The sequence below is a fragment of the Eufriesea mexicana genome, unplaced genomic scaffold (assembly GCF_001483705.2).
Source record: "Eufriesea mexicana isolate 0111107269 unplaced genomic scaffold, ASM148370v2 scaffold1482, whole genome shotgun sequence".
Taxonomy (NCBI): Eukaryota; Metazoa; Arthropoda; class Insecta; order Hymenoptera; family Apidae; genus Eufriesea; species Eufriesea mexicana.
The window spans coordinates 609,159-625,884 of NW_016909634.1; the positions used below are offsets into that span (position 1 = coordinate 609,159).

Below are 16,726 nucleotides of genomic sequence, written 5' to 3' on the forward strand. Positions count from 1 at the left end.
GACGTGGCGAACAAAGGAAAGTGAAAGGTTAGGGTAGATCAGGTCAGTGGAGGCCCACGCGAACTGGTTGATATGATATGTATAGTGGATCTGATTTGGTATAGTCTTGGTATAGTAAAACTTTCAGGGTTTTGATCGATTTTGGAATTGAGATTGTCATTGATCAAGCTGGATAATAGAGTTGGATTTTTAAGTGAAATTATTTTTATCATTGAGAAATTGTGGATAGGTGAATTGGGATTTTATTTTTCCTTGGGATTCAAGGGTACCGAATTAGAAGAATTTTTAGCATAAGTTTTTTAGTTTGAATGGGAAATTGTATCTCAAAGTTTATTAAAATTAATAAAAATATATACAGTTCAATAGTTAGAAACTTCTTAACAGATGAATAATGAACTACAATAAGACTCTTCAAAGTAACAATTGTTTTTTCATTGTAGTCTATTAACTTAATATACCAAAATTTTTAATAGGTTTTTAATTAAGTTAAAGATATTATTTCTTCTGGAAAAACTTTTATAATAATTAAACAATTTTACCTATTAACATATTACATAAACATTATTCATTTCATAAAAATTCAAACTTAAATTTAACATTAATTTCCAAAGTAACTATTAACTTGTCTAATAATATTAACAACTATAATCCCAAAAATACTATCTTAAGTCCCAATTAAAAATTGTCAATGTTTAAATTTACATTAAATTTACATATATTTTATTAAGGAAATTGTAATTCTTTATAAAAATACTTAATTCGCGCAAATAATTTTCATTAAAATTAACCTACCCCAAACCCAGCCTTTAATTCTATAATTTTCTAATCTACCCTTCTTTTTAAGCACGCATAAAACTGCGATTTTATTTTAGATCGTATTAGTCGTCATGGTAGTGAGCTGCAGAGCGGGTTTCCTCGGCCCACCATCATTCAATGAACCCCAAGTGCACCCGCAACCTGCAGCACAGAGGTTCGCACCCCCTGCCCCGGTTGGCCAGGACGGGAACGTGATCGACACACCGGAAGTGGCCCAAGCGAAGGCCGCCCACTTCGCAGAATTCGCCAGGGCTGCAGCCAGAGCTGCCGAGGAAGCCAAGAATCAACCCCAATCAGCCGAATTCAACCCTCAGGTGCCGGCCCAGGCCTACAACTTCCCCTCTGTGCAACCCACCTCTCCCAATTTTCTCAGACCACAGAGTTATCAGTCTCCTGCACCTATCTACCAATCTGCTCCAGGTAAAATAAAAATCTTCGTTGCATATTTGCTTCAGGACCTTATTTCTAAAACTTTTTATTAAATTTTTTAGAAATAGATTTCGAAATATGTAATGAGTTAAATAATTTTATTAAAGATGAAACCTTTGAAGAAGGTAGTGTGAAATTAGAGATTTGAAGATTTCGTGATTTGGTAGAATATATTTACCAAGTATGGGGTTTTCAGTGTAAATTTTTAGAGACTTACTTTTTTAAAAATAAAAGGACACAATATACATGGTAGTTTCGATTTTAATAATCAGGGAGATTCATATTTTCAAAATTTGTATCCACTGAGAATATAAATTATTTTATCTTTGGATATTAATAATAAATTTAGAGTGAGTCTCTTTGAATTTAGAAGTAGGGGTAGTTTTATGTAATATGTTAATAATTTGATTTAAAAATTTGCGAATGTTCTGGAACAGAAATAAATTAAATCCACACTGTGTTCAAAAGAATTTATAACTAATACCATTACTATAGTAAGTACACTCAATAATATACTTATAGCTAATACCATTACTATAGTAAGTACTCAATAATATCCAGAAAACCAATGATATCAAATATCACCAATTAACCATTTCCACCACTCTCAATCCAATTCCAACAATCCACAGTACAAACTAAAAATTGAACACTTTGTTTCGAAAATTTTTTCAGACACTTTCATAATAACAAACCTTTAATGTCGATTTTTTTCGAATACAGCAATGAAAATTCCAGTTCCAGCATCGACGTACAACCAACCGAATCCAGTGGCCTATCAACCGCAGTATACCGGAAATTCGAACTTTGTCGGACAGCAAAGTTATGCTGCCAACGTAAAATCCACCCCGTTCGTGCCTGCACCACTCGCGGAGGATGGAACAGTAATCGATACACCGGAAGTGGCCGCTCTTAAAGCCGCTAGGTTGGCGGAGCTGGCCGAGGCCGAAGCCAGGGCGTATAAGTTCGCACAGGAATTCAAACCGGAAGTCCAAGGCCAAGGTACGTTCGCACAAGGAAATTCTGTCTGAGGATGAACTTGATATTGAGACATGCAAATTGATTTTCGAAATTCATGGACAATTTTCAATTTTTATTTGTGATAGTGAAAAGTTTAGTATATTTTTTTGTTTGTTTGTTTGTTTATTTGAGGATATTAATTTAGAAACTAGGGAATTTTTCGTTTTCTTAAATTTTTTTAAAGTTCCTTTATTGTTTATTTTATTGTCTTCAATACTTTGAAGTATTGAATTTCTCTTTTCTGTTGGAGAATATTAATTTTTTTATTGTTAAACTATAAAAGTGTTGAGATATTTTGTATCAAAAAATATTTTTTTAATTATTTTTCTTGATCAAAAGATTTTTCTTGATTAAAAGATATCAAATGTTTTTAATTTTATATTGGAGAATATTAATCTCTCTCTCTCTCTTTTAATTGCTTTATTGAATATTTGTAATTTTCTCACTTTTTATATGTAATATTAATTTTTAATTACGTATATTTAAGAATGCTTATTTTATTGTCACTGAATTTGAAATTGGAAATTAATTATTTTATTGGAGAATTTATTTCTTTAAAATTTGTGGTTCTCCATTAAATTTGTTAATGATCTAAAGAAAATGAATGTTATAAAATTTTTATAAAATGAACATGATTTAGAAAAACATAAAATAGTTTAGGGGTTGTTTTTCTTAGCAATTTTAAAGAATTGTTATTTATTAATCTTTTAAACATCTGAAGCATTATACATTTCTTTTTGTTCACTAGAAGATATTAATTTTCTTGTTATGATAAAACAACTATCTCAATTTTTATTTTGATACAGGTATTATGCACGGTCCTTTTATCGCAATATCTAAGCTAAAAATAATTATTCTGTATACATTGAACATACAAAACTTGTAGACAGTTTTTACCAATTATGTAAAGCAGAGCGTTACGTAAAATAGTTGTCATGAGAATGACACGAGAATTTAGGGTAGTCATATAATGTTGGACATGCTTGAATAGAAGTGGTGATAATTGCTTTATTAAGTACAAAATTAAATAGGAATTCATCAATGGGAAAAAATAACTGGAGCACATTGTTTCACTAACTAGAAAGTTTGTTACTATACACTTAATGTTAAGTTTATTAAGAAGCATGAGCAAAATATTGTTACATCGAACATAAAAATTTATCTGACTTTCAAAGATTTGAGTCAATTGACGATATTAATTTTATTCTTATCAACGATTACTAATAATTATAATGTATGTCAATAAATGACAGATAATTAAAATCTTACATTTCAATAAACTTCTTGAAAAATTTTGTACATACTCTATTTACATATAAATTAAACATGTAATGATTATTTCTTACAATCATTCAACTATTCTTAGTATATAATTTTGAATAATAAATATTTATAATAAAATTGAAATAAATAAATTGAGCTTTTAACAAGAGCGTATAACTCTTAACATCATAGTCATCATAATTATTTCAGTGATATCTATTAAAAATTATTTCACACAAAAACTGAAACATGAAAAATATATTTTAAAATAGAAAAACCTTTTTCACGATACACTTCCAATTAAATAAACTTAAATTCATTTATTTAATTATACATATATAGGTATAGTTAATCAATTAAAATTTGTATTAACTTTCTATAAATATTTATTAACTTATATTCAACTAATTAAATGAGTTCTGAAATTGATAGAATTATTTCAATTACTAAGTACACAACTTTTAAAATATTTATAATTTAAAATTAAATAAAAATTTCACCAAAATTCGAAATAATTTTTAATATTCGCTGAACGCTTTCAAATTAACATTGACAATATTTCTGATTCTGTTTTACTTGTAAAAAGTCTTACAAACAGTTGCTATCGTACTCTTGTCATTTATGTCGCATTATAACATTTATTGCATGTGTCGAAGAATTTCTATAGGAAACAGAACGATTGAACCCTAGCTATTGCTATAAATACATTCGTAACACCCTGATGCAACGTAAGAGTCGAGTTGTTGCTCAACAACTTAATCGTTCGATTGTTCCTGTGAGAACGGCCTGTATGGCCACTAATCGTTACGAATATAATCGTGACCCGGCCATTTCTTCTCAGGAATATCAAACAACGTCGTAGGTCACGAACGAGTTTCACTCTAGTTATTCGTAACTTATACTTTGCATAAACGCCTGTCTTCGAAGATCAGATGTTGTCTCGCAATCAGGTATAATATTCTTCATTACTTCAGAGAAAAGAAAGGATAAATAAGAAAATGAAGCTGAATTTCAAATTCGTTGAATTCATTAAATTGAAATTAAATGAACAGAATATTAAATAAAATTTATATTAATATTATCAATATTGAATTACATTAAATAACAATTTTACTAAATGGAAATTTAAATCATATACCTTTAAAATATTAAAAATAATTTACATAACATTAACGTTATTAGAAAATTAATTAAAATTCAAAGTTTCTTCATAATGAAATTTCGATTTCATTTCATAATAATTTGGATGCATTTTATTTTTCTTTTAGATACGAAATAAATTCCACCGTATTTACTAATAGTTTTTATGTAGGCTGGTCTTTTATTTGCGTGAAGTCGAAAGAAAAGCTGTTCTTAATTGAGCAACCCCTTTTATCTTGATCTCTTTAAATGGACAGTTGTTTCATTAATAACGAGGAGGAAATGCTCGATTGGAACCGGTTCCTCTTGCTTCGATTCATTCGATTGCCGCTCCCAAAAGCAAATCAAGAGTGATTGAATTAGTCGTACGAATAAATTACAAGAAGGAATTTTAAACTTCCTTGACATGTGTCTCGTTGATCGATTTTTTTAACCTTCATCTGATCATTATATTTGTGTCCTTTTAATTGGATATTAACTGGTGAATATATGGAGTATAATAAAGATAACAGTCAAGCTTCAATCCTGCTTTTAATATAATAAAATTTTAATAGTCATTTAGGTATACCATATTCGCAATGTTACTTTAATTAATAGAAACAGCCAATATTAATACAGTTATAACGAAAATAGTTTTACAACTTTCCTCAAGAATTTATATAATTACATTTTTTAATTTAAATTTGATCTTTTTCTAATCGATGATCATATTTATGCCAAAGTTTGGTTTCCTGCACAAATCAAACATAATGGAATCTTTGTTAATATCAAAGTGCCTTTCTGCGTGCTGTATAATATACAATTTAAGTTTCTTTGATACTTTTGAACTATTTCTGATTCCATATTAAAATACGAAATTTAAAAAAATATTTTTTTATAACGAAATTTTGCATGTCCATTTTGCTATTATATTAGAACATGAGATTTCATACTTCTACTTTAGAAATTATTTTGACATGTAAGCAATTTTATTCGAAAATGTAATAGAGTCAGAAAATATTTGCATAAATTATTGTTATAAATAATGAAGAAACAAATAAAGTTTTTATTTGTGTTTTTAAGGAACGAAAATTCCAACAAGAAAGAATAAATAAATTTTTAAAAATTTTCAGAAATATTTAAGGGAGATATTAATTTATTTCAGCTTATGCTGGCCCAGCTGCTGCACCAGCCCCATACAACGCTGGTCAATACAATTCTGCCGCGGCGCGAGTATTTCCTGGCGCAGCGCCCTCTTATCCTGCAGCTCAACCTGCGTTTGGCAAGCCTGCTTTCCAACCCCAGAACTACCAATCGCAGCAATTAGTCGGAGCATACTAACCTCAAAAAGTTCTCGACGTATTTGTACATAATTTAGGTCAATAAATTGTTTCCCCTCCTTTTTTTTAAATTGTCATTTTTTATTTCCCTCATTTCCTAACTTTGTTAATACCTCTTTCTATAGAATAATTAATTTTCAACGTAATATTAGAGATAATTAAAATTATTTCCTATTGACTTTATACAATATTTCTCTAGGATATAAAATATCTTAGAGAAGGAAAATTTAAGAAGAACGTGTTTCCATTCCCAAACTTTCAAAAATTTTAGGACTGTTTCCTTTTCAAATTAATTTTTGTGGGTTATTAATTCTAGTTCTCTTTGGAAAAATGGGGTACAAGTAAATATATATATCAATAACCATAATTAAAAAATTTTAGCATTTTTAGTTTAATGGTTCTAGATTTTTTAAATCAGGATGAAACATTTAGTAACAAAAGTAAATGTTTGTAAATTTCTAGTCAAATAACTCAATTTTGAATATTTTACACCAAACAATAGATGTCTCCCCTGTTTCTATACCTAAAACTTTTGTATCACTTATTTATTTTCGAAAATATATTTTGTTTAGTCTATCACAGTATAAATGACATTGTTTTTATATCTAGAATTATTAATTTAGTATAAAGTATATAGTACATAACAATATATTTGGTATAAAAAAATAATTTATTAATAAACTCTTACATTTATCGTACATTATAAATAAAATTTATATTCATTGTTTATATTTGTTAATAAAATTTTGTAAATTTTATAAGAAATATTTATCTCTTACTCGAATGTAATTTATGAGGTGACTGAAATGCAAGAGTTATTTAATGAATTTTTATTAAATAGGTTAATGCTCAATTCTCGACCAAGAATCCACCAAATCAATGCACTGAACAAATTACCAAGGTGTATTACTTAGTTGTCAGAAACCGCGAGTTAACCTACATTCGATTTCGCTATGCATTGCGGTTAACGTAATCCAAGAATTAGAAAGATGTCCTCATCTCGATCGGGTTAGCGAGAATACTTCTTCATGGCCATATAACATTAACTTTTTATGTATAAACATTGAAATATCCAGGTATATAATGCCTAGTAAACTTGTTATATATAATAAAATAACAAACCTGTTCATTTTCCGTTAGAATTTGTATTTCTTTTAAAAAAATAAATAAATGTAAACATGATTAAATAAATAATTCAATACTTGGATATTTATAAAAATATTATTTCATTTTTGAATACTTATTATTATTTTTCATTTGATTTGGTTAATATTCTTTGTTATAAAATTAAATACTGAGGCAACTAAACAAGCTATTTCCTATTGTAATTACTGAAATATTAATTATAATGGTATAAAGAAAAATGCACTATAAAAATCTATAATTGAAGTTCTTGCAGATCATAAAATATAAAAATTATCTGAAACATTTATTATTATTATCGATCAATAAGTCATAAAAGTTTCATTAATACTGATATTAATAAAAATATATAAGTAAATCCATAAGAGAAGAAGTATTATAAATTAGAATTAAATAATTAACGAATTCCTGTAATAAAAATAGCAAAAATTTTGGTTTATACAAGTAAATTATTTCTTCGTTAATTTGTGTTTGCAATCTCACATTTCCTAATCTAGGGAATAATAAAATTAATTAAAAACGAAAGATGAAATGATGATCAAGAGGATGATGACAAAATTCGAAGATGCATAATTTTGATTGAAGCAAAAATCGTAGAAACACGGTGAAAAAGAATTATTGCTTTGTCTGGAAAAGTTTCAGGGTTTCTGTCAGATATTATCGTAACGATTGTCTCGTGCGATTGCGGTTTCTGCACGCGTGATTTCACGCGAAAAGAAGTGGTCGCTGCAAAAAGTTTCACCATTAAAATACAAAAAAGGGTTTAGTTGATTGATCAACGAGAATGTGTACTTTTTCTGGTGTTAGCGACTTCTCAAGTAACAACGAAACTTTCCTATTATTTGTTGAATATCACGCAATCAAAGTTGGTATTAAGAAATTTCTAATTCAATTCATTTTATTATAATTTTCTTAATTTTAGTTTATTCATAATTTATAATATATGTATAATTCTGATGTACCTACATAATTTATTTTCTAATCTTTATGTACCAATTACTTTTCAACGAAATATATTTTTATTTAATTTTTCCTGTATAATGAAATTATTGTGCACTCTATTTTGTTTATTTATAAAATAAACAAGAGACAAATATATTATTAGACATCAAGTAAACGATAAGAAAACATTCTATTTATTTTGGAAATAATTTAATTCCAATTTATTTGATAATTTACTCCTTGTTTTTTAATTTTCGACTTCTATTAATAGATAATAATTTTACTCCATAAATTCAAATTCTGTTAATAAATATAATATAATATTAAACATAAAAATAGCGAAATATGAAATAAAAATATTACTTCGTCGTTCAAAAAATGCGAATTAATTATTCAGCAACTACGACACAAAATAAAAATTTAAAATTAAGGTCAATAATAAGCTTGAACAATAGGAAATGGATAGATCAATCTTTCTTCAACTTCGAAATTCTTCTCTTCATTGCAACCAAACAATTTTCTTGTAATCATATAGTGGATAATACACAGAAGAGTAACTGCAAATCTCATTCAAATAGGATTAACTTTTAGTTACAAACTATCTTCGGACCGTGGTACTTGCAACATAGGTCATACCGGTGTACGAAACACGTGAGAAGAAACTAACTGGGGAACGTGGATTCGTTCCTCCTGAACGAACTCGAGCATCGTGATTCGTCGCTTTTGGAAAGGTCGAGAATTGTAACTTGTTCCGACTGAGCCTATGTTCCTCAGCACGAGCACGTGAACATATTAATATAGAATTGAGCTGATAATTGTAATTTAAAATATTGAAAAATAATTTGCAAAACACAATTGAAGTTACGTCGGATTTGACTACTTTAATTTGCATAAAGTCAAGAAAAGTCGAGAAAAATTATTTAATTGATTAAATTAAATATAACAAAATAATCAAATTACAATAACAATACAAATTATTTCCTATCTGTTAAAATAAATTTTTGAAAATCTTGAATGCTAAATTAATATAAATAAGTGCACAAGTTTTTATTCACTTTTTACTAGGTTACACGAGTTTCTCTATTTTATTATATTTTTATTTCGATCAAAAAATAACGAAGGATTTCACGCATAAAATGCTGAAAGATTATGTTAATAAATTTCAAATTTCGTGTAATGTAGTATTTTGAATTGTACAATGTGTACCTTGGTCCGTTCACTATAAAACAAATTAAAAATATTGTTCGTACTTTCTGGTTGAGGATGTGAATATTATCGATGAATTTTAATTAAACATGATCTAATCGCGGTCCGCCCACATGTTAGAGGGCCCAGTTTATGTAAAAGTTTGCGCAACTGTCTCTTGAAGTTGCCGACTGAATTATATTATATTACATTGTGAACAGGGAATCTAAATTGACGTTAATTAATTTAATGAGATCAATGCGTTAATTTAATTGTTTCTATAACGTGAATTGTCATACAGTCATTTGGATTAAACGTTGAACTACGTTACCATCACAGCATATTCTAAAAACATACCTTCTATTGCTTGTATGTGTTACTTATTACTTCATTCATTCTTTGTTTTTAACACTAAATAAATTTTGTGAATGCAAAACATATTTTCATTGTATCAAATAAATTTGTATTATTTATTAACAAATTTAATACTACAAATTTTTAAGTACAACTTGAGGTAAAAGTTTGCTTTTACTATACAAACACATTATTTAATGCTATAGTTACTATTTCCTATTTCTATCACATTTTGAACCAAAAATAAAAATTGAATTACAAAATAAAGTAAGTACTTTAAAATTTTTAATTTTAAAAAACTATTGAAACTTAAAAATTTTTACAATTCTCTTTACTGGCTCATTTATTATATTAAGAATAAAAAAGAAAGAAGAAATGAAAAATTAAAAGAGAACTAAGAAGAAAATAATAAAGCTTCAACCTAAATAAAATATTCTAATTATAAATTTAATATTAATATCATCACAAGAAAGTCTATTTAAAACTACAGTTATAATTCCTTCTACTACATTTTCCAAAAAGAAGAACACATGTACAATTACCGGAATAAAAATTATTAGAAAAGTAAAATATACAGACCAACCCCTAAAAGTTTCCTTAAAAATTTAATTCCTTTCCCCAATATGAATCATAAATTTCATGCATCAAAGTATTCGTAAAAAAATTACCATTACAATTATTCATCGACGAGACAAAGGGAATGGAAGAATCTGCATGCATATTTCAAAGGGAGCCTATGAATTTTAAAGCGATATCGATGAGCAATTGGTGTGTCTGTATCTGGGCCATCGTTTATAAGGGAACGGTAGCTCATCGTGAAAAGAGGACTACCTTGAAGGGATAACTGGATCACTAGGAGGATCTATGATCCCGTCCAGTCGTCCGTGAATCGGGTATGTGTAGAAACCGCAGAAAAGTTTTGCCTAAGTTGCGTTTGCGGCGAGGGGGTTGAGATTGCAACGCGTGAAAACTGACCTCGAAAAGTCGAGACGAAACATCAGGGACGTTTGAGGACGGCTGTGAACCAGTTCAGCTTTTTTCATTGACAATTAAAGGCTGCCATTTTTTTTATTCGTTGTTTGTACACTTTGATAGACATATCTTGAGCTTTTATTAAAGAAAAGAATTGATCAATGACAATATTTCGATCCTTTTTAAAAGAAATTTTCAATTTTATAGTAACCATGATTTAATACTGTATATGGTTTAGCTATAAAAGAATTTTTAAGCTTCTAAGCAAAAACATAAAAAATTTTTAATTTTGGAAATAAGTTTTATAATTGAATTGTTTTTAACTCTCTTTAAAAGCTTACAGGAATTTTTAAGGATTTTTACAGAAATATTTTTAACTGTTTCTTAAAAAAATATTTTCACTGCTTATAGTAATTATATTGATATTTTGTTGTGAAAGAAATTTTTTAACTTCCTAGTAGTAGTGTTTCTTTGAACTTTTGTCATAAGAAGGAATTTATGAGCTTTTTGGTACGATTATGTTAAATTCCTCTTCCAAAAGAAATTTTAATTGCTTGTTGCAGAATTACTTTGAACTTCTATAATAAAATTAGTTTACCGGACAATTCACTGTTTATTTGGAGAAATAATTTTTAAACCTCTTATTCCAATTACTATAAGTTTCTATCAATGATACATGCAAGCCATTTGCATTCATCTATCATCAACTTCTATTATAAAATTAATTATAATACATCTTCATCTATTTTGACATTTGCTTACACATTCATTCATACTAATAAATATATTGTTTCATAACATTTACATTATTAAATTATTATATTTATACTAACCAACACATTATTAATTTATAATTAATTTATTCAATGCTAAATATCAAACAAATAATCCTCCTTAATAAAATCAAATTAAACATTTATCCAATAATAAACCTAACTACCCTTACCAAGTGAATCAATTCTTAAAATTCTATAAAACATCTAAATCAACCAAAAAATCATTATAATACCTAAATTATTCAAAATTAAAAATTCCAATGTAATAACTAATATATTCCCAGTTTTTAAATTGTTAAACTGTATACAGTAGCTACCGAAAGAAACCTCAGCTTCTTAAGACACTTGACAATGAGCCTACAATATTTCACCGCAACTTTACGGAGTTTTAATTTCAACACAGACGCATCCGACAGGAGCACGGTTCACGTTTGCATCATTAGCGGGAAAACAATTAAGATATCGTTTTTCATGTCAGGTGTTGATCATCGTAACGTGGTTTACCCGCGGATCGAAGCCGCGACGCTATAAAAGCTAGATGGACCGATCGGACAAGCCACACTCGCAACCGAGACGTTCGTTTCGTGGCCGGTGCTGTCCCAGCAGCATGAGCTTGCTTGTAAGTGTAATTAAATCGGGGGAAAAAATTCTTTCGTTATTATTAATGAGTTTCGATTTAATAGGAAGTTAAATGTGGAAACAATACATTTGGTGTGAAATTTTATATAATATTGGATTTTTAAAAAGGATCATTTAGGGCTATTTAAGGCTATTTCTAATTTTTCGACGTTTTTTCGTTGCAATTGATAAATTTTTAAATTTGATTCATATTTTTCTAATACCTTCTATCTTGCTTATTTTTATATTTATTTTATTTTGTTTATTTTATATTTATTTAGATTTGAAAAGGAAATTTGTTTCGTTACTTCCTTCTGTTTTTAATAACAAATAGGTATGGTTAGTATTGTTTATTTTCTCAGAATATTTTAATTTAATACCTCAATTTTTTAATTTCCTTCAGATTAACTTGTTTCTAGTACTATTTCCAGAATTAAGAACTCAGTCGTTGGAAAACATAAAATAAATAAAAAATAAATAAAAAGAAATAATTAATCAATATTAATAATTTGCGTCAATATTAAATTATTATAATAATCTCGAAACTACTAAATTTGAAATCTAATTCTTTGTAAACTAGTTTTGAAAATGTAATTAATATTCCTAACCTCAACTTGTTAAATTTTGCACTAACAATCAGACTTAAAATTTATCGTAACGTTAATTTTCAATGACTCACATTAAATTGTCAATCTGCTTTCCCTAAGTTTCTTCAATTTCTCACGTTTCAAATCTAGAAGGAAACTCATAAGATGCAACGTGATCCCTCATTGCACTTTTTCAGATAGTCTTGGCCGCATTGGTGGCGCCAACTATCGCCGAGACTTACGTGGACAGAGAATACTACCAGTACAGAGGCCCTCCGGCACCATTATCCAGCAATGGGATGGTCTTGGACACGCCGGAAGTGGCTCATGCAAGGGCTACTCATTTAGCAGTCCACGCTGAAACCATGGCTAGATTACGGAAGGCTCAGAACGATTATGAGATGTACGAGAATAACGAAATGTCGTACATGCCACAAATGATGGACCCCATGGAGGCTATGGTGCAAAAACGACAGAGACAAAGGTCGTTCCCGCCTTTGGATCACGATGCAAATTCTATGGAGAATCCTGCGGTAAATGAAATTATTTATTATTTATAAATTTGTTATTTTATATATTTTAAATTTTTATAATTTTTTGTACCATTAATTATTTTATTATTGTTGAACTATTAATCATTTTTTTATAGTTATAGAGATGTTAAGTACTCTATAAAATCTGGGTAATTTCAATTTTAGTTATCGAATTAATAATTTTTATTTATTACATTGAAATATATTTTGTCCAAATTATGTATCGAAATCATGTCTTTTAGTAATTTAAAAATTGATGAATCCCAATAATTTTATAATTAAATAGAAGAAGGTATTGACAATGTATTTTTAAATTGACTTAAAATCTAAATTAAGTATTGGACACCTACGAATATTTAGAATTCCATCCCTAAAATTCTAATTCCTTCTGAAATAAACAATTTATCTATTAAGATCTAGATAAAAGAAATTTCTGAACTATTAGTTAATAACTTCCGTTTTTAATCATTTTTTTTTTTTCTTATTTTTATATTTGTCTAATTTTCAAGATGACAGATGCAAAAAGCCCTCACTTAGCAACGCATGCACACGCAGCTTCAAAGGCATCCGAATTTTACGAATTCGACGTTTTCGATGGACGAAAAAATTGGGTTTATCTTACTCCTATTCGACTCACCTACAAACACACGCCATCGATGGGTTATCGAGGCCCACTAGCGCCACTAGGCCCAGATGGTCGCGTGATAGACACACCGGAAGTGATGAGGGCGCGCGAGGCTCACATGAAGGCGCATGCTCGAGCTGTGGCTCTCTCCACTCAGAATGATCTTTACTATTGAAAAGAAGAGGAATTTTTTACTTAATCAGACGATATTCAGGTAAACGGGTATGTACGATACATCTAATAAATAATTTTGATACTTTTCTTTTTAAATTAAATCTACAAAGGAAACATTGTGCAGAAAATATTAATATCATAAATATTACAAATATTATTTTATATTTATTATATTGCAAATATTATAAATATTATATAGAAATTTTATATTTTGAAATATGTCAACATTGAATGATTAAAATAACTATGGATAATGAACTGGAACAAATTAAGAAATGAAAAGAAGCTTTCATTTTTTTAATACTTCTATTATCTTCTCTCTGAATTTCTATTTTCAACAATGGAAATGAAAGTTATGGTATTTTATATTTTATAATCTGCATGGTTAGCATAAATACAATTCTAGTAAAGAATTATTTTTGCCTTTCTTCAAATTTTTACGAACAGTCACTTTAATTTATTTTCTTGAGAAACAAAAACAGAATAATTGTTTAAATTATTATAAAAGACTAAAGCTATCGATTATGCGTTTACCTAAATTTCGTTGAACTTATTGTAAAATTATATACGTATATTTAAGTCGATGACGTGGAATCGAGATTCGATCAAATCGTTCGATTTTCTATCAAACTGTTCGCATTCGTTCAACGAAAATCATGCAATGTAATTTTTGCAGCAATTACGAGAACATAGTTTATGTTGTACCTGATTTTTTACACATCATTTCAGACCTCGATTCTCGTTTGCTTAACAGTTTGACGAAACTCGAACGAAGATACACGTTTTGTAAATAATGTTACTTACACTTATCGTTAATATCGTTTCGGTTATTTTATATAACATAACCATATTGTTATTTCACGTTGCTGTTATTGCAATTTGAATTTTATTGCCATACAATTGTTAATAATTATATGATTTTAACTAGACCTTAAGATGATATATTTATAATAGTCGTAGATGTTACTTTTGTGAAACGATGAATCGTATGTTAATTAAAAAATCTGTCACTCTTGCCACCGTAGTGTATTCTGTACTTTTTATAGTCTTCGCAGTGAAATAAAATATGAATGTGGTTTTGGTGTCCTCTATCCTCCATTTTCTACCTTTCCCAGTCTTCAAATATATACATTTTTATTGATCATGGTACCGAATATACTAAATTTCATTTACCTTTTATTTTATTTTACTTCATTCAATACTTTGTTCAATAATCGATAATATATTTTCTTATTTAAATTTTGAAAATTTCCAAGCTTAAAGAGAATACGAAACTTCGAATTTTTGAAACACGAAATTTTGTTTCTAATTTAATTTATGACACAATTCAAAATTGCTATTTTCAAGCAGTCTATCCAAAGGAATTTGTAACCAAAAACAAAATACAAAACAATTTCTCTAACAACAAATAATTTGAAAATTACAAATACATTGTAAAATTAAATTAGAACACCCTGTATATCGAATAACTTTTCTGTTTTGCAAGTAAGAGGAGAAACAAGAAATACAAATCTCTTCCAGATGTTACGTGTGTACAGAGTACTCTCATTCTGTCATCCCACGGTGTAACATATTATGCTGGATTACTCATGCTCGAATGTAGGTAAATAAGTGAGCAGGTAAGATGGGCGTCGTCCAATGAGAAATCGAAAGGAAGAGCGCAGCCAGGTTGGCGTGAGTCTTGTGTAATATGAATTCCAATCGATAAGAGTTCCCTGACATTAACCGGAATTGGCGGATATTGAACGTTATGAATCCGGGCGGAGCCTATTGTTCAAATTTCTTTCGACATTATAACGAAGAAATTGAATAAGGTGCAAATTGCATCTGATGCCCTTTAATTTTTGCTCTAGTATATAGCATCGAATATGGGAACTTGAACAGTAAATTTTTATCATTTACTAGACAATTTTTATTTGGAATTTGATATTAATTTTCAAGAAAATTAAGATATAAAAATAATTTCTTCTTGGATAACTATGAGTGCTTCTATAGTACTGTTTCGATTTTTATTCATTTTTATTTATTTTCATTTCTATTCCTATTTTCATTTTCTTTCTTAATTTATTTCGTTTTGCTCCAAAACTAGTATTTAGAAATTTTTTAATTATGCGAAGATGTGTATATCAGTATATAAAATAATAATTCAATGAATCTAAATAATAAAAAATAATAATAGATTCGGTCTATTAATAAATCTTTACTTTAAATTATTTATATTACAACTCACCACTTGACTCACTACTTAATTATAAATTAATGAGAGAGCTTTGACACTAAAGCACTAGAATAGTCAAACTAAAACTAGTATTTAGAAATTTTTTAATTATGCGAAGATGTGTATATCAGTATATAAAATAATAATTCAATGAATCTAAATAATAAAAAATAATAATAGATTCGGTCTATTAATAAATCTTTACTTTAAATTATTTATATTACAACTCACCACTTGACTCACTACTTAACTATAAATTAATGACAGAGCTTTGACACTAAAGCACTAGAATAGTCAAACTAATGAAAACAATGGTTTCCTAGCAGTATATTTTTACCTTGACAACCAACACGTAGACGTTTATTCAAATAAAAATATAACTATACGATACCTAACTATATTTATCACACAACTTTAATTATTACTATACATATATATTTATCTTCCTTTTACCAAACTATTTTTTTTAATAATATCAAATCATTTTCATAAATTTCTTTAACATACTTTTTTACAGGCCACACTTTCTTGATTTAAAAAGTATCTCAGATTATAATAGAATATAGTTACTTAGAACACCCTTAACCATTCCAACACTCCCAGCCTCACCAA

General features: G+C 28.2%; 2 protein-coding genes across 2 annotated transcripts; both read left to right on the plus strand.

Annotated features, from left to right (window-relative positions):
- Window positions 1–971: 971 nt before the first annotated feature.
- On the plus strand, window positions 972–5,988 carry LOC108548267 (uncharacterized; the record flags this gene model as incomplete). The annotated part of the gene is made up of 3 exons (XM_017901120.1): window positions 972–1,236; window positions 1,969–2,247; window positions 5,813–5,988. Coding segments are annotated over 3 exons (720 nt in total), but the record flags the coding sequence as incomplete, so codon positions are not given.
- Window positions 5,989–11,966: 5,978 nt separating this feature from the next.
- On the plus strand, window positions 11,967–13,897 carry LOC108548279 (uncharacterized). Its single transcript, XM_017901133.1, has 3 exons — window positions 11,967–11,978; window positions 12,762–13,097; window positions 13,607–13,897. Exons 1-3 carry the CDS (start codon window positions 11,967–11,969, stop codon window positions 13,895–13,897), a joined length of 639 nt encoding a protein of 212 aa, XP_017756622.1.
- The last annotated feature ends 2,829 nt before the right edge of the window (window positions 13,898–16,726 follow it).